This window comes from Mustelus asterias, chromosome 17, assembly GCF_964213995.1.
Source record: "Mustelus asterias chromosome 17, sMusAst1.hap1.1, whole genome shotgun sequence".
In the NCBI taxonomy this organism is placed as follows: Eukaryota; Metazoa; Chordata; class Chondrichthyes; order Carcharhiniformes; family Triakidae; genus Mustelus; species Mustelus asterias.
The window spans coordinates 76,511,806-76,530,930 of NC_135817.1; the positions used below are offsets into that span (position 1 = coordinate 76,511,806).

General features: G+C 45.4%; 1 protein-coding gene across 1 annotated transcript in view; it reads left to right on the plus strand.

Moving 5' to 3' along the window:
• LOC144506634 (interferon-induced GTP-binding protein Mx3-like) overlaps positions 1 to 19,125 on the plus strand; it is a 60,230-nt gene that overhangs the window by 7,510 nt on the left and 33,595 nt on the right. Inside the window, exons 2-6 of the mRNA XM_078233004.1 lie at positions 4,051 to 4,124; positions 7,342 to 7,536; positions 9,650 to 9,842; positions 14,186 to 14,323; positions 17,228 to 17,382. Of these exons, the coding sequence (XP_078089130.1) occupies positions 4,095 to 4,124; positions 7,342 to 7,536; positions 9,650 to 9,842; positions 14,186 to 14,323; positions 17,228 to 17,382 (711 nt within the window). The 5' untranslated portion in view covers positions 4,051 to 4,094. The remainder of the gene's footprint in view (positions 1 to 4,050; positions 4,125 to 7,341; positions 7,537 to 9,649; positions 9,843 to 14,185; positions 14,324 to 17,227; positions 17,383 to 19,125) is intronic.

Consider the following 19,125-nt stretch of genomic DNA (forward strand, 5'->3'; position numbering starts at 1 on the left):
CCTATTGCCATCTGTGAATGCTTGTGTATAAATTAGCTGCCAAGTTACCCCAGTGATTATACTTCTAAAGCACTAAGGGCTTTGTGATATCTTGAAGTTGTGAAAGACTCCAGATAAAATTACATTTATCTTTCTTTTATAAGGCAGTATTGAATGTAATGTCCAAAGCAATTTCAATTAAGCGAATGGATTCAAGAGAAGGAACTTCAGTCCATTTCCCCCCCAGCTGAGGCTAGTTTATGGTCAGTGTCTCTATCGCTGCTCTACCTGAGATCAGCCAGTTTAGCACAAGGTTAGTTGGTACCATCCCAATCACTTACTGCAGGTACTTTAGTGTGAACATGATTTGCCTGCTGTGTACATGGTAACCTGTATAAGGACATTTCATAAACACTTCCTGACGATGCATCAGTATAATTACCCTCTAATCTCTGAAAGACATTGGGTGGAATTTACCCGTCCCGCCTGCCACAGAAATCGGGACATGGACCTTGCAAAGGTCTGTTTTTTAAAGTTTATTTATTAGTGTGACAAGTAAGGCTTACATTAACACTGCAGTGAAGTTCCTGTGAACTCCCCTAGTCACCACACTCTGGCACCTGTTCGGGTACACTGAGGGAGAATTTAGTATGACCAATGCACCTAACCAGCACGTCTTTCGGACTGTGAGAGGAAAGCAGAGCACCCGGAGGAAATCCACACAGACACAGGGAGAACGTGCAGACTCTGCACAGACAGTGACCCAAGCTGAGAATCGAACCCGAATCCCTGGCGCTGTGAGGCAGCAGTGCTAACCACTGTGCCACCGTGTCTCAGGTGGGATTTTCCGGACTTGGGGCGAGTGGGGCAGGAAAATCTCGCCCATTATGCCAGTTGAACATAAGTGCACTAAATTAAAAATAAATCAATTATTTCATTTATATAGCACATTTCATGATCCCTGGACGTCTAAAAGTGCTTTCCAGCCCTGAAGTACAATCACTGTTCCAGTGTAGGAAATGTGACAGCCAATTTGTGCACAGCAAGCTCCCACAAACAATAATTTGATAATGACCAGACAATCTGATTTTCTGTGATGTTGACTGAGGGGTAAATATCGGCTGGCACACCAGAAGCAACTCCCCTGCTTTCTTCCAAAACCGCGTGGTCAGATACTGACATCTTTGAAAGTGGAAGGGAAAATTTTATATGGCCAATCCACCCAACCTGCACACCTTTCGGACTTTGGGAGGAAACCAGAGTACCCGGAGGAAACACACACTGACATGGGGAGGACGTGCAGACTCTGCACAGACGGTGACTTGAGGTCGGAAATGAACCCGGGTCCCTGGCGATGTGAGACAGCAGTGCTAACCACTGTGCCACAGTACTGCCCATTATGCCACAGTGTCACTGAGGCTATTCACAAAAGCTCAACTTTGCTCCTTGACGTGAGGTGTGGTGACCCTCAGGTTAAATCACCATCAATCAGTTTTCTCTCTCTCAAAAAGAGGCTCTGGTCCTCTGGGACTTGGCCACTTTCATAAATTTCAATACCTGACCACATGTAGGCCAGACCAGGTAAGGACAACAGATTTCCTTCTCTAAAGGACATTAGTGAACCAGATGGGTTTTTTCCGACAATCGACAATGCTTTGATGGTCATCAGTAGATTCTTAATTCCAGATATTTTTATTGAATTCAAATTCCACCGTCTACTGTGGCAGGATTCGAACCTGGAACCCCAGAACATTAGCTGAGTTTCTGGATGAATAGTCTAGCAATAATGTCACTAGGCCATTGCCTCCCCGTTGAACCTGTACTGTTGGCAACACTCCGCATCATGATGCAGCAATCCAGCCAACTGGGTTAAGTGATCCCCGAGTCAGATAAGGTCTCAGTTCAACATCTCGTTCAAAAGACTGAATCTTAAACAATGCTGCACTCCCTCAGTTCTGCACAGCAATGTCAATCTTGATTTTGCTACTCAAGATGTGGAGATGCCGGCGTTGGACTGGGGTGGGCACAGTAAGAAGTCTCACCCAATAGGTTTATTTGGAATCACGAGTTTTCGGAGCGCTGCTCCTTCATCAGGTGAGTGACTCACCTGATGAAGGAGCAGCGCTCCGAAAGCTCTTGATACCAAATAAACCTCTTGGACTTTAACCTGGTGTTGTGAGACTTCTTATTTTGCTACTCAATCCCTGGAGTGGGCCTTGAACCGACAGATTCAAAGGGAAGAGTGCTACCAACTGAGTCACTGTTGCTTCAGGGGAAAAGCCAACCAAAGCTGACACTAAACACATGCAGCTCATGGAGAATACTGGAGATGTCATCACCAGTTTTACAAGACCGATCTTCATTCTGAGCTGGGCTTATCAACATGTCACACAATAATATTGTCCACAATGTTGTAACATTGTTCAAGGTGATAAGGACAGTTGCTTACTGGAACATAGCAGCATGAGCCCTTCACTCCCATTCTCCCAATCAATGAGATCATCCGTGGCTGAGCAGTATCTTATCTCCATCTTGGCTCATTAGTGGCTGTTACAATGGTTTTCTTGTTGTATTTAAAACTATTGTTCCCCTCGAGTGTGCAGACAAAGGAACAGAGTGGTTCAAGATGAATTTTACTAAAGCTGTAGGATTCTGAATGAACCCATTCAGAGTGAAAAATTCTGAAATACAAAGGCAATTGAAGTCTCAGCTTCGATTGCAATGCGCTGCCGGGGAGGGTGGTGGAGGCGAGTTGCCTCATCTGCTTTAAAAAGTACCTGGATGAGTGCTTGTCACGCCATAACATTCAAGGCTATGGGTCAAGCGCTGGGATTAGGTGGGCAGGTCAGAGCCTTCCATGCGTCGGTGCAGACTGCACTGTAGTATTCTGTGATAAGAGTAATTAGCATATTACCAATAGACAAATAGGAGTTATCTCTATCCAATCATAGTTGAGGTCACATCATGCATACATAAGGGTATAGTGTCCAGTTAAAACTTGTGCATGTTATATTATGAAAAAATGGTAGCTATATCTCTGATCAATGGTATAGCAATCTCCATTTTTCCATTATTCCTTGTTTTTATGGGCAAACATGAACTGCAGCTGCACATCATTCGATTAGATGGTCCTTGCCTTTTATCTGGGCTTACTTTCCCTGTGTGACTGAGGTTCAGCTTGCAGCTTATGTGATTTTTAAACCTGTGAGATTATTAACCCTTTTATGACGTAAGGGCTCCATATCATTGTACATCCTCCTGTGGCAAAAATCTATCAATCTCAGGTTAAAAAGTGATTGATTGGGCTGGCACCTACTGCTTTTCTGGCGAGAGTATTCTGCATTTCTACCACCCTCTGCATGAAGAAATGTTTCCTAACTTCTTTTTTGAATGGCCTGTCCCCTTGTCAGAGAGTATCCCATCAGTGGGAAAAGTTTCTCACTATAGAGTATTTTACCGGCACGTCCACCCCGATTTCGGGGGCGATGAGGCTCGGAGAACGGCATCCTCTGTTGGCCTCGGGCGGGATCTTACAAACCTCGGGCGGACGTGCCAGTAAAATTCCACCCAAAGAGCCATACAGCGCAGAAAAGGCCCTTCGGCCCATTGAATCTACACTGACATTATCTACCACTAAAGAGGCGCTAATCCCATTTTCCTGCACTTGTCCCATATCCTTGAGTGTTATGATATTTCAAGTGATCATCCCAATATTTTTTAAAGGTTGTGAAGTTTCCAGCCTCCACTACCTTCACAGGCAGCGCATTCCAGATTCGCTACTCTACTCCATCAATTCCTTCCAGAGTCCTAAAACCTTCAATCAAATCACTGCTTACCTTCCTATATCATGGAGATCAATGCAGGATTCTTCATCAGCCCCTTTAACATGCATTCTCTATATAAAATGATAACTGTTCCCCATTACCTGCATTGCTGTATTTTTGTTAATCAATTGATTCAGTTTGACTAGTTAACCAAGTAAATGTCTTGTGAGCCTCTTAGCCAGTTGGTGATGGTCTTCTGCCATTAACAATTAACACTGGAACAAAAATCTACTATTTATCTCCACAGATTAACTGCAAGACTTCCATAGACACTGGAATTTGGCGGCAAGCATGAACCGGAATAAGAAATCGCGTTCCCAGGTACTGTGTCCCCAGGTACTGTATCCCCCAGGTACTGCGTCCCCCAGGTACAGCGTCCCCCAGGTACAGCGTCCCCCAGGTACAGCGTCCCCCAGGTACTGCGTCCCCCAGGTACAGTGTCCCCCAGGTAGTGCGTCCCCAGGTACTGCGTCCCCAGGTACTGTGTCCCCAGGTACTGTGTCCCGAGCATGTAAAAGGAAAATTCAAATTGAGTAATAATGCTAAACGCACAGTATCGCACTGGTTGCCTTTACATTCCACCATTACATTCTCCACTTCTTACTGTGCCCACCCCGTCCAACGCTGGCATCTCTGCATCATGCCTCTCCACCTGTTACACTCCCACCCATAAGCAATCTGTCCGTTACACCCCACTCCCAGGAAAAGTATCAGCTATGAGGAGAGACAGGATAGGCTGGGGGGGGGGGGGGGGGGGGGGGGCGTTGATAGAGGTATACAAAATTATGAGAGGCATAGATAGATAGGGGAGATTGTAAAGAATATTTTCTCCATGGCAGAGATGTTTACGACCAGAGGGTGTAGGTTTAAGGTGAGGAGCAAGTGGTTTAGAGGGGATCCATAGAAAGATTTTTTTCACCCAGAGGGTGTTGGAAATAGGGAACGCGCTGTCTGAGAGTGTGATGGAGGCAGCTACCCATTGAAGAAGCATCTGGACAAGCACTTAAATCACCAAGGCATAGTAAGCTACGGTCCAAATGCTGATAAATGGGATTAGTATAGGTTGATTTTGATGTTTGACATAGACATGATGGGCCGAAGGGCCTGTTTCTGTGCTGTATGACTCGATGATTACAGTCCCTACCCATTACACTCCCCGCATGTTATACAACATGTTCATTACATGTAACGAGTAGGAAGTGCAGTGGGCAAGGAGTGTAACAGGACGAAGAAGCAACACTGTCCATTTTCAAAGGCACAAGTTCAAATTTCTTTCCAGCAATTGTTGGAATCACAGTGGTTAGCACTACTGCCTCACAGCGCCAGGGACTCAGGTTCGATTCCCGGCTTGGGTCATTGCCTGCGGTGGAGTTTGCGCGTTCTCTCCGTGTCTGCATGGGTTTCCCCCGGGTGCTCCGGTTCCCTCCCACAGTCTGAAAGACGTGCTGGTTAGGTGCATTGACCATGCTAAATTCTCCCTCAGCGTACCCCAACAGGCGACTAGGAGATTTCCACGGTAATTTCATTGCAGTGTTAATGTAAGCCTACTTGTGAGAGTAATGAATAAATTTTAACTCTTCAGACTTTCTTGATGGCCTTGGGAGATCAGAATAGAATTTTCCATGAATTTTCCAGATTTTTAACATCTATGTGTTACATTGATCTCTGCTTCCTGGAGTGATGGCTGGAATCTTTCTGGAAGCCAGGTCTGGAGGAGAAAGTTGATGTGAATAAATCCGGGTGGCTGAGCATACGCGATCTTCCTCTTTCCAGCCCATTAATTGAGCATCAGCGAAAAGGTCAGAAAGGTTGTGCTGGGACAGGAAGAAAGACACCCAATGGGAACACGGGATTAGAGAAGACAGATTTAGAATTACAAGTAATCTAGTAATCCTTAACATTACAGGATGTTTTTCATCCCACAGAACAGTGAATAATATACTACAGCCTCCGAGCTAAAAAGCTCAATGTTAGCAATGTTACTCAATGTAATCCAAAGATGTGCAGGACAGGTTGATTGGCCATGATAAATTGACCCTAGTATCAGGGGGATCAGCAGGGTAAATATGTGGCCTTACGGGAATAGGGCCTGAGTAGAATGGTGGTCGGTGTAGACTCGATGGGCCGAATGGCCTCCTTCTGTAGGGAGGCACGGTGGCACAGTGGTTAGCACTGCTGCTTCACAGCTCCAGGGACCTGGGTTCGATTCCTGGCTTGGGTTACTGTCTGTGTGGAGTTTGCACATTCTCCTCGTGTCTGCGTGGGTTTCCTCCGGGTGCTCCGGTTTCCTCCCACAGTCCAAAGATGTGCGGGTTAGGTTGATTGGCTATGCTAAAAAAAAAATTGCCCCTTAGTGTTCTGGGATGCGTAGATGAGAGGGATTAGCGGGTAAAATATGAAGGGATATGGGGGTAGGGCCTGGGTGGGATTGTGGTTGGTGCAGACTCGATGGGCCGAATGGCCTCTTTCTGCACTGTAGGGTTTCTCTTCTCTGAAATTCTATGATTGTTATGCAGTTGATTCCTCAAAACAAACAACTTTAATTCTGCCTAAGGGGAGACAATTGCTACATTTATCACAAAGCCAAGGCAATAAGTGGTGCAGTGTGAATTTGGGATCATCACTGAGTGATATGCTGCAAGACAGATTCGTGAATAATTTAAATATTCAAATAAATATCTGATTAGGATTGAATCTGATTGGATAAGAAGAGAGAGACACCATTAGGTACCCTATGGGATTTTCAGTGTTCCTGAAGCAATGGCCAGAGAAAGGAGGCCATTCGGGCCATCGAGTCTGCGCCGACCACAATCCCACCCAGGCCCTATCCCCATAACCCCATGCATATACCCTAGCTAGTCCCCCAACACTAAGGTGCAATTTAGCTTGGCCAATCCACCTAACCTGCGCATCTTGCAAGCTGTGCCCAGCATACCTTCTAATTCTATCTTTTACCACCCTTCTATGCTTCTAAAACTTCATTCTAACTCTTTTAAACTATCTTTCTCTACACCCCAGCTATGACCGTAACACTACATTCTGCGCTCTCTCATTTCCTTCTTTATGAATGGTATGCATTGTCTGTATAGTGCACAAGAAACAACACTTTTCACTGTATGTTAATACATGTGACAATAATAAATCAAATCAAACCGGAGAAAACCCACGCAGACACGGGTAGAATGTGCAAACTCCACACAGACAGTGACCCAAGCCAGGAATCGAACCTGGGTCCCTGGTGCCGTGAGGCAGCAGCGCTAACCACTGTGCCACCTAAACAGGTCATGAGGGAACGTGCCTGATTAACATTTGATCTTTTTACACCACGTTCTCCTCTCTCTGTGGAGCCCATATTAAGGAGTCTGAAATGTTGCTTCTGTTCCTGTTGGTGGGGGGAGTGAGTGGGATGTGAGTTTGAGGATGTCCATGGGAGACAGCAGCCAGGCCAGGAATGAGTAGTCGGGCTGGGATTTGTTTGATCTTTTGGAATTGTGTCTGTTGATGTCAAGTTACACAGTTACTTTCTTTCCTTTCCAAGGGGCTTGAATATTTGTTGCCGTCAACAATTAACCCACTGCCGGAACTGCCTCAAACCGGTATTCCAAGCGCGGTGCCGGTTGTTAATGGAGGTGATGCTAACTGCACGGGCCCTGCTGGTCTGACTGAGGTCTGGCTGTCTGCATTTGGTACACTGGACACACAAAAGGAAGAACAGAGAAAAATCTCGGTTAAGGCAAGCGACTTTGTGTTGTGAAAGTAATGCAGGAACCACAGCCTCCTGCAATCTATCCGCCCATCCTGCACCCCTCCACCACCCCGCCTCCCCCACGCCCTCTACACCCCCCCACATCCCACTCACCCCCGCCCCCCCCCCACACACACACCCGCGACTTCTCCATTCATCTCTCAAGGGCATAGATATGCATGATGGTGGGAACTAGTGGCATTGCCCAATTAGGCATGACAGAAAAAAAAGGACAAGCATTTATATATCACCTTTCACAGCCTCCCAGTGCACTTTACAGCCAATGAAGTACTTTTTGAAGTACTGTAGCTATGTAGGAAGTGCAGCAACCAATCTGCACGCAGCAAGCCCTGCAGACAGCAATCAGATAATCAATAGCTGAGGGATATGTATTGGCCAGAAATCCCCAGTGTTTGTTACATTGCTATTTTTACACGCATCTGGCATTTCCTCACGTGGGCAATGGCCGGGAGCTTCTGGCCTCCTCTTGGTGACACCCGCTGAAGGAGATTCGCTGGTCTAGCCAAAGGTCCGTCGATTTTCAGGGAAACCAGGCAACCCCAGCGGTGGGCGGGGCCAGGAAATCCAGCCCAATGTCTAGATCTCAGTTAGCACACCACCGTGCTCGATTATAAAATGCAACAAGAGATTTTTGCTCTTGCAAGTCATCGCTGTGTACAGTTTAGTGCCCTTATCCGAGGAAGGATGCCCTTGCTATAGAGGGAGTGCAGCAAAGGTTTACCAGGCTGATTCCTGAGATGGCAGATCTGCCATGTGGGGAGAGACTATGTCGGTTAGCATTATATTCACTGGAGTTTAGGAGACCATGGTGTGGAGTTGCTGGCGTTGGATTGGGTAAGTAGTCTCACCTGATGAAAGAGCGGCGCTCTGAAAGCTCGTGCTACCAGATAAACCTGTTGGACTTTAACCTGGTGTTGTGAGACTACTTACTGAGTTTAGGAGAGTGAGAGGGGATCTCGTGGAAACTTATAAAATTCTAACTGGATCAGACAGGGCAGATTCAGAGAGAATATTCTCGATGGTGGGGGAGTCCAGAACTAGGGGTCATAGTTTGAGGATAGGAGGTAAAGCTTTTAGGACTGAGGTGAGGAGAAACTTCTTCAGTCAGAGGGTGGTGATTCTGTGGAATTCACTACCACAGAAAGTAGTTGAGGCCAAAATGTCTGATTTCAAGAAGAAATTAGTTCCAGCTCTTGGTGCTAAAGGGATCAAGGGATATAACGGGGAAGGTGAGATCAGGATATTGAATTTGTTGATCAGCCATGATCAAAATGAATGGCGGAGCAGGCTCGAAGGGCCGAATGGTCTATTCTTACTTCTAAGTTTCTATCTTTCTATCAGGCATGAGGGGCAGCTGCTTGGACAGATTTTTCTCAAGCAGATAAAACAATTATGGTGGACTCAGAACATCATGGCAATCCATAGACAGCTACTCGTGATTGTCAAGAAAAATACCGACAATGCACTCTGTAGCACGTGGTAACCTTGTGGCGCAATGGGTAACGTCCCTGCCTCTGAGCCAGAAGCTCCAGGTTCAAGTCCCAACCCAGGACTTGATGGCCAAAGATTGAGTGTCAACCTGCAAATAGTTTTAATAGACCCAAGGCTGGCAGTAAGAGTGGGAGAGTCTCCTAGTCAGCCGTGCTTGATGCGGAGTGGCGCCCCTCAAGCTATAAGCCTCTGGTGACAGATTAGTGACCTGCTCCAGGACTAACTAGCTATGGAATCAGACAAAAGAAGTCTGCCTTAGTGCCCCACTAGGTGCAGGAAGGAAATTGGAACTCTGTAATTGTGTTAGGGAAAGAGTGGATATGTAATAAGAACATAAGATATAGGAGAAGCATTAGGCCATTCAACCCATCGAGTCTGCTCCACCATTTGATCAAAGCTGATAACTTTCTCAACTCCAATCTCCCATTCTTTCCCCGTAACCTTTGATCCCCTTACCACTCAATAACCTGTCTATCTCTGTCTTAAATACACAAGTATAATATCTTATTCCTACTCTGGAAACTCAATTAAAATATCATTGTTAAAAAGAATATTGCATTTATTTGTTTGACAATGTTCTCTCTTTCAGGCAATGGACACCGCGTTTTACAATGAGTACGAAATGAAGGTACGACCTTGCATCGATCTCATTGACTCACTGAGAGCATTTGGTGTGGACAAGGACTTGGGACTTCCTGCCATCGCAGTGATCGGAGACCAGAGTTCCGGGAAAAGCTCAGTGTTGGAGGCACTGTCGGGGGTGTCACTTCCCCGGGGGAGCGGTAAGGCAATTTTAGAATCAATCATTACCTGTTCGTCTCACACGCTCTATGTGTTTCTTAGTGTGTTTCCTTTTCGTTCAATCAGCACTCTATCCTATGACAACATTATAACATGATGTGGAGATGCCGGCGTTGGACTGGGGTGCGCACAGTAAGAAGTCTCGCAACACCAGGTTAAACTCCAACAGGTTTATTTGGTAGCAAATACCATAAGCTTTCGGAGCACTGCTCCTTCGTCAGATGGAGTGGTCTCTGTTCTCAAACAGTGCACAGACACAGAAATCAAATTACAGAATACTGATTAGAATGCAAATCTCTACAGCCAGCCAGGTCCTAAATGTACAGACAATGTGGGTGGAGGGAGCATTCAACACAGGTTAAAGAGATGTGTATTGTCTCCAGACAGTACAGCTTGTGAAATTGTGCAAGTCCAGGAGGCAAGCTGTGGGGGTTACTGATAATGTGACATAAATCCAACATCCCGGTTTAGACCGTCCTCATGTGTGCGGAACTTGGCTATCAGTTTCTGTTCAGTGACTCTGCGCTGTCGTGTGTCGTGAAGGCCGCCTTGGAGAACGCTTACCTGAAGATCCAAGGCTGAATGCCCGTGACCGCTGAAGTGCTCCCCCACAGGAAGAGAACAGTCTTGCCTGGTGATTGTCGAGCAGTGTTCATTCATCCGTTGTCGTAGCGTCTGCATGGTTTCCCCAATGTACCATGCCTCGGGACATCCTTTCTTGCAGCGTATCAGGTAGACAACGTTGGCCGAGTTGCAAGAGTAGGTACCGTGTACCTGGTAGATGGTGTTCTCACGTGAGATGATGGCATCCGTGTTGATGATCCGGCACGTCTTGCAGATGTTGCTGTGGCAGGGTTGTGTGGTGTCGTGGTCACTGTTCTCCTGAAGGCTGGGTAGGTTGCTGCGGACAATGGTCTGTTTGGGGTTGTGCGGTTGTTTGAAGGCAAGAAGTGGGGGTGTGGGGATGGCCTTGGCGAGATGTTCGTCTTCATCAATGACATGTTGAAGGCTTTGGAGGAGATGCCGTAGCTTCTCCGCTCCGGGGAAGTACTGGACAACGAAGGGTACTCTGTCCACCGTGTCCCGTGTTTGTCTTCTGAGGAGGTCGGTGCGATTTTTCGCTGTGGCGCGTCGGAACTGTTGAACAGGAGCACTCCTCGTCACAATGGATGTCTCGGCACTCTACACCAGCATCCCCCACGATGATGGCATTGCTGCAACGGCCTCAGTACTCAATGCCGTCAACTGCCAGTTTCCAGATGCAATTTTACAACTCATCCGCTTCATGCTGGATCACAATATCTTCACCTTCAACAACCAGTTCTTCATCCAGACACACGGAACAGCCATGGGGACAAACTTCACACCTCAATATGCCAACATCTTCATGCACAGGTTCGAACAAGACTTCTTCACCGCACAGGACCTTCAGCCGATGCTATACACTCGATACATCGATGACATTTTCTTCCTTTGGAGTCATGGTGAGCAATCACTGAAACAACTATATGATGACATCAACAAGTTCCATCCCACCATCAGACTCACCATGGACTACTCTCCGGAATCGGTTGCATTCTTGGACACACGCATCTCCATTAAGGACGGTCACCTCAGCACCTCACTGTACCGCAAGCCCACGGATAACCTCACGATGCTCCACTTCTCCAGCTTCCACCCTAAACACGTTAAAGAAGCCATCCCCTACGGACAAGCCCTCCGTATACACAGGATCTGCTCGGATGAGGAGGATCACAACAGGCACCTCCAGACGCTGAAAGATGCCCTCATAAGAACAGGATATGGCGCTCGACTCATCGATCAACAGTTCCGACGCGCCACAGCGAAAAACCGCACCGACCTCCTCAGAAGACAAACACGGGACACGGTGGACAGAGTACCCTTCGTTGTCCAGTACTTCCCCGGAGCGGAGAAGCTACGGCATCTCCTCCGGAGCCTTCAACATGTCATTGATGAAGACGAACGTCTCGCCAAGGCCATCCCCCCACTTCTTGCCTTCAAACAACCACGCAACCTCAAACAGACCATTGTCCGCAGCAAACTACCCAGCCTTCAGGAGAACAGTGACCACGACACCACACAACCCTGCCACAGCAACCTCTGCAAGACGTGCCGGATCATCAACACGGATGCCATCATCTCACGTGAGAACACCATCTACCAGGTACACGGTACCTACTCTTGCAACTCGGCCAACGTTGTCTACCTGATACGCTGCAAGAAAGGATGTCCCAAGGCATGGTACATTGGGGAAACCATGCAGACGCTACGACAACGGATGAATGAACACCGCTCGACAATCACCAGGCAAGACTGTTCTCTTCCTGTGGGGGAGCACTTCAGCAGTCACGGGCATCCAGCCTTGGATCTTCAGGTAAGCGTTCTCCAAGGCGGCCTTCACGACACACGACAGCGCAGAGTCACTGAGCAGAAACTGATAGCCAAGTTCCGCACACATGAGGACGGTCTAAACCGGGATGTTGGATTTATGTCACATTATCAGTAACCCCCACAGCTTGCCTCCTGGACTTGCACAATTTCACAAGCTGTACTGTCTGGAGACAATACACATCTCTTTAACCTGTGTTGAATGCTCCCTCCCCCCACATTGTCTATACATTTAAGACCTGGCTGGCTGTAGAGATTTGCATTCTAATCAGTATTCTGTAATTTGATTTCTGTGTCTGTGCCCTGTTTGAGAACAGAGACCACTCCATCTGACGAAGGAGCATTGCTCCGAAAGCTTATGGTATTTGCTACCAAATAAACCTGTTGGACTTTAACCTGGTGTTGTGAGACTTCTTACTGAACATTATAACAAACATTGCCTCTCCATCTTGCCATGCAGTTTTGCAAGTTTACTAAACTAAACTGAGGAAAACATCTTTATAATCGGTTTATGTACTGAACACATTAAAATGAGGGAGTGAGGACTAAGTCAGTGAACCTTCTTTACCCCAATGGGAATAGAGTTAGAGTCATAGAATTCTACAGTGCAGAAGGAGGCCATTCGACCCATCAAGTCTGTCATTTCATCACGTAGGCAATGGCCGGGAGCTTCTGGCCTCCTCTTGGTGGCACTTGCTGAAGGAGATTCGCTGGTCTAGCCAAAGGTCCGTCGATTTTCAGGGAAACCAGGCAACCCCAGTGGTGGGCGGGGCCAGTAAATCCAGCCCAATGTCTAGATCTCAGTTAGCACACCACCGTGGTCGGTTATAAAATGCAACAATAGATTTTTGCTTCTGCAAGTCATCGCTGTGTACAGTTTTGGTGCCCTTACCCGAGGAAGGATGTCCTTGCTATAGAGGGAGTGCAGCAAAGGTTTACCAGGCTGATTCCTGGGATGGCATATGAGAAGAGACTATGTCGGTTAGGATTATATTCACTGGAGTTTAGGAGACCATGGTGTGGAGTTGCCGGCGTTGGACTGGGGTAGGCACAGTAAGTAGTCTCACCTGATGAAAGAGCGGCGCTCTGAAAACTCATGTTACCAAATAAACCTGTTGGTCTTTAACCTGGTGTTGTGAGACTACTTACTGAATTTAGGAGAGTGAGAGGGGATCTCTCACTCCCGACCATAATCCCACCCACTCCCTATCCCCATAACCCCATGCTAGTCCCCCTGACACTAAGGGACAATTTAGCATGGGCAGTCCACCTCACCCACACATCTTTGGACTGTGGGACGAAACCGGAACACTTATAGAAGAGTTGCTAAGAAGGGCCTTACTACAGCTAGCTTAATGCATAGAATAGTTACAACACAGAGGCTATTCGGCCCATTGTGTTCATGTTGGGTCTCTGCAAGAGAAACTCAGCTCATCCCACTCTCCTGGCCTTCTCTGGGACAGTACATTCCAGATCCTAACCATTCACTGGCAATAAAGATATTACAATCCCCATGGAGACCAATAATTTAAAAAAGAAGTGTTAATGTAAGCCTACTTGTGACATAAATAAATTAGCTTTAAAAGCTTTTGCCATTCGATAGGGGACAGAAATGCCAGTAATTCTCCTTTGGAGGAAATAATAATCAAAAGGATGGACTGTTAATGAAGAACGTACTTATTGAGTTTGTTTGTAAGAGGTTCATAAGGTACCAACTCGGACTATCCAGTCAATTTAAATTGTATTTTTAAGAGAATACACCAATGTTTAAAATGGAAGATTCTGTAAGACAGACTGTTGTTTAGGACCACTTTGCCCTAACAGCACATCTCCAAAATAATCCCTCGCACAACCCACATGTTGATCTGAATTGAGATGTTATTTTTAGTCATTGGTTTTGTATTCAACATGACAGGAATTGTGACAAGATGTCCACTGGAACTGAAGCTCAAAAAAGTCAAAAAGGAGAATGTTTGGAAAGGAAAAATAAGCTACAGGGATTACTCACACAGACTTAAAAGTGCAACCGAGGTGGAACAAGAAATTCGTAAAGGTTTGTCCCAACAGTTTTTTCTTTCGTCCAGTACTGATAAAGAAACATAGAAAAAAGGAGCAGGGGTAGGCCATTCGGCCCTTTGAGTCTGCTCTGCCATTCATTATGATCATGGCTGATCGTCTAACTCATTAAGCTGACCCCATGTTCCCCCCCATATCCTTTGATGCCCTTTAGCCCCAAGAGGTACATCCAACTCCTTCTTGAAAACATATAGGCCGTGCACAATCTTACCATTTTGCCCCAAAGGCCGATGGGCGGGGCAAGCCGGTAAGAGCATGAGGGAGTCAAGAAATCAGGTTTGCGCCCAATTTCTCGCCTCTCTTGATCTTACCAGGACCGGATACTCGGTGAGGCCAACCTCGCGCCCATAACGGAGGCGAGACTGATTTCGGTATTTAATTCCTATTTAAAATTGAATTGAAATATTACAAGTTAGCCCCGTCCGGGCTCACTTGCCTCTGCAGCCTTGTCGGTGAAGGTTCTCTCCGGCGAGGATAACGTATGGTCCCCATCAAACGGGAAAAGACATGATGGCCTCACTGGTAGAACCGGGAGCCATGGAGGCCCTCCTTGGGAGCTGGGGAGAAGGGGGGCTGGAACCTGACACTGCCCACCGGGCACCCTGGCACTGCCTTTTAATTTATCCCTCAATTTGTTGATTCAGTTTATTTGGTTAACCCAAAAGAAGCACTCACACACACAGACACGCAACCTTCTTTACAGAATAACACAATTCCCCAAAACTATTTTTAAAAATAACATCCATCCTCACACTGTCAGATTGCAGTTTGATTGACAACTCCAAGTACTTGTTGAGTCTTTAAGGTGGGACTATGAGTAAAAATGCTTGAGATAAAAGAAAGTTAAATGTAGTGAATCGTCCAGTACAGATAAAGAAACATAGAAAAAAGGAGCAGGGGTAGGCCATTCGGCCCTTTGAGTCTGCTCTGCCATTCATTATGATCATGGCTGATCGTCTAACTCATTAAGCTGACCCCATGTTCCCCCCCATATCCTTTGATGCCCTTTAGCCCCAAGAGGTACATCCAACTCCTTCTTGAAAACATATAGGCCGTGCACAATCTTACCATTTTATCAATTTTTTAAAAATATTGAATTGATCAATAGTCATTTAAGAACTTTATTTAGTCTCCGCACAGATCCTGAGGTCTGCCCAAGGTGGACACCGTGGGTGAGTTGGCACGGAGGGTGTAAAGGTGGTGGGTGGGAGGCATGGTTTCACATGAGTTGGCACTAAGTTGGCACACTGGCTATAAAAAGACTTTGGGGATGAATGGGGTGGGGTATGGATTGGAATGGAAGGTGTGAGGGGTCTTGGAACGTTGCTAAAGGAGCATATGATGGTATGGGGTTTGTGTGAGGTGGGGGTGAAGGGGTATGAGATACAATTCTTTTTGGGGAATTGTCTGCACTCTGCCCCCCGAACCCAGCAGTGAATATTCGGGCTTCATTATACCATAAGATACTGAGGAATAGCCTGAGAAAACACAACGACAAATCCCCATCCCGAGTATCATTATTGCTGTCAGATTCTGATCGAGTGATTATCCTCCAATGTGACATCTTAACAAAGTGCATTTCATGATAACAAAGCTATTACAAGGCCAGCATCTATTCATATAAGAAGGATGTCTTTTTATTCAATAATTCAAGAGTATAATATTACATAATATGTAATATATTCGTTCCTTTGAGACCTGAGCACTTTCATCATGCACTACTTCTTGGTCAATTCCCCAACCACTCTCACCTTTTCCCCTTGCCCTTACTATCCTACCTAACTGAAGCAAGCTGTCTACACAAACTCATTCAATACTTTTTTATTCATTTGTGGGACATGGGCGTCACTGGCTGGTCAGCATTTATTGCCCATCTCTAGTTGCCCGAGGGCAGTTGAGAGTCAACCACATTGCTGTGGTTCTGGAGTCACATGTAGGCCAGACCGGGTAAGGATGACAGATTTCCTTCTTTAAAGGACATTAAGGATGACAGATTTCCTTCTTTAAAGGACATTAGTGAACCAGATGGGTTTTTACAACAATTGACAATGGTTTCATGGTCATCAGTAGATTCTTAATTCCAGATATTTTTTATTGAATTCAAATTCCACCATCTGCTGTGGTGGGATTCGAAGCCGGCTCCCCAGAACAGTTTCTGGATTTATCGTTTAGCGATGATTCTGGATTAATAGTCTAGCCTTTGCCTCCCCTCTTAATCATTTACTTCAATCAAATTACCTCTCAGTCTACTCACCTCTAAGGTTTAGAGTCTCAGGTCCCTGAGATTATCTCACAAGTAAGATGCTTCAAACTTGCAATTAAGCTCCTGACCCTCCTTCCGTACCCTTCCAAAAGCTTCAATATTACCCACCATGTCAAAACTGCACACAGTCTTCTATCTGAGACCATATCAAGGCCTTACAATGTCAAGTTCACTTATGACTCAGATGCTAACAGATCTATAACAAACATTTGGGTTTTGGATGAATGGCATATCTTAGCTATCAGCTTATATATTGATTTGCAGTGATGCATATATCCATCATATATGAAATCTCATCTGGACTAATAAAGACCACGCGGTATGGATCACCTGACCCATCCTCTTAAAGGGTCATGCCACAACGTACATCACAATATCTATTCCATATTTTTGATAGATGCATCAAATGCTTCTCAGTAGGTGCGAATAGTTGGGTGATTGGCACAGAATAAGTTCAGGGCATTAGCTGAAGGGAGGGAAGATGTTGTAATAAGCCTCATAAACAATATATTTGAGCCTGATTTCTCTTTAAGCTACATTAACTACTCACTGCACAAGATAGTGTGTCTTATCACGATGTCTAATCTAGCTACTTTTCAATATGTGACATCTTACCAGCCCAGAATGCAATCGCAGGAGAAGGACTGGGAATCAGCTGTGAATTGATCAGTCTTGAAATCGAATCCACCAGTGTCCCTGATCTGACTCTTATAGATTTGCCAGGAATCGCCAGAGTTGCAGTTGGCAAACAGCCAATAAACATCGAAGACCAGGTACGAAGAACTCAATTAATAGATCACCTTTTCTATTTGCTGAAAATAAGGACGATTGTCTCATTGGTTTTTGTGAGGTCTTGATCATAAGTTTTGCATCTGGAATTTGGCTAGGATAAGCATGATAGGTTTCACTTCAGGTGTGATTCAAATGACCCATAGGGAGCTTTTGCCAAACAAAGTTTATTTAAGAATACAGTTAACATGTATAGTAAGAATATTAGCAACAACTTCTATCAATTACAAACAACACCAAAACAACAACGATAATGCTTAACCTTTAATGAATATAGAACCTGTCTCAATCAAACCAATCCCATAAACAGGACCCTTCAACAAGTTTAATACAGCACAGCCTAATGCTCATGTGATACTGGAATTGAGTCTTTTGGATGAAGTCTGCAGTTCTCTGGATAGACTCAGAACAGTTTGATGTCTGACCAGCTTCCCAAAACACCAAGGACTCTAGGCAAGCCACCAACAGCAGATTTTCAACTCCACGAAGGCTTTCAGCAAACCCCCAGAATTTCCAAAACCAGGGAGAGACACTTCTTTCCAGCTTGCTGTCCCTTCTAAAACTAAGACCTGCAGCTCAGAACTGAAAATGAAAGCGCTCCTGTCACCTGACCTGCCAACCAGTTTTTTTCCCACCAGTGCAGAGTCATAAACACCCAGTAAAAATAAACAAACCCCCTTTAAGCAGCAATAAAAGGACTCCTCCTGACAAATCGGTGCCATAATGAGAAAACAACTGAAGCCAAAACTGCCTACTTACAACTGCAGCAAATATGATTTAGAAAAAAACATCTCTTAAAGGTACACTAACGTCACAAATTTAATAAAATAACATATACTGTAAGTCATTATCCCTGATTTAGGTTTAGAAGTTTATTCTGGGTATCAACAACCACCAAATTATTGTTTGCGCACAACATATTTATCCAGCGCTCTACAAATCTTACACTCAATAAGACTCATAACCAACCATGTGTCCACAAATTCAAAGTTGCCTGGGCTTAATGTTTGAGGATCAGAGCGGTCAGAGAGTCAGAAAGTCAGAGATCAGTTCTCTCCTTCTGGTCTCCAAGTGATTGGTCAGCCTGCTTTATCCTGAACTAACCAGTGATCACCTCAGGGCCTGGTGTTTTTATACTCCGTTCAGTGGATCCTGCCCACATGATGGGCTCTGGATCAGCTGAACCTGCCTTCCCGAGGTTCAGCAATTGGCCAGTTGTCTCTTGGGGCCTTGTCAAGTTTTAATCATTTTGCATAGCTAGTTTCTTATGCTCCAACCCTCACACGATTAACAAGCCAATGAACTCATCTCAAACAAATTCTCGGTTTCCAAGCAACCAGTGTATGTGGCACATTCGCTAAAATTTAACTATAATTTTAATCGTACCAATTTAACATTTAATCTCATTGAACGCCAACCTGTAGGATTTTGTCTGTTCAATTCCTTTAACAGTAGCACAGTACACCACATCAATCAAGATAGCCAGACCTTAAAGTTAAAGATTACTTAAACTTTGATTACTGCAAATAAACATCATGCCAGTCCTTAAAGGTTAACAGGATCAATTGAAGACCTTATTAGATTCAGTATGTTCCACTCCTGTCTTCTTCAGACTCTTCTTAATTTGTCTCAGTTATTTATTATTTACGTACATCAGTTCCCCCTTCGATAAGTTTCTTACCGTTCACAGATTAGGTGGGAAAAGGGGGATCGCTTATACTTTAATC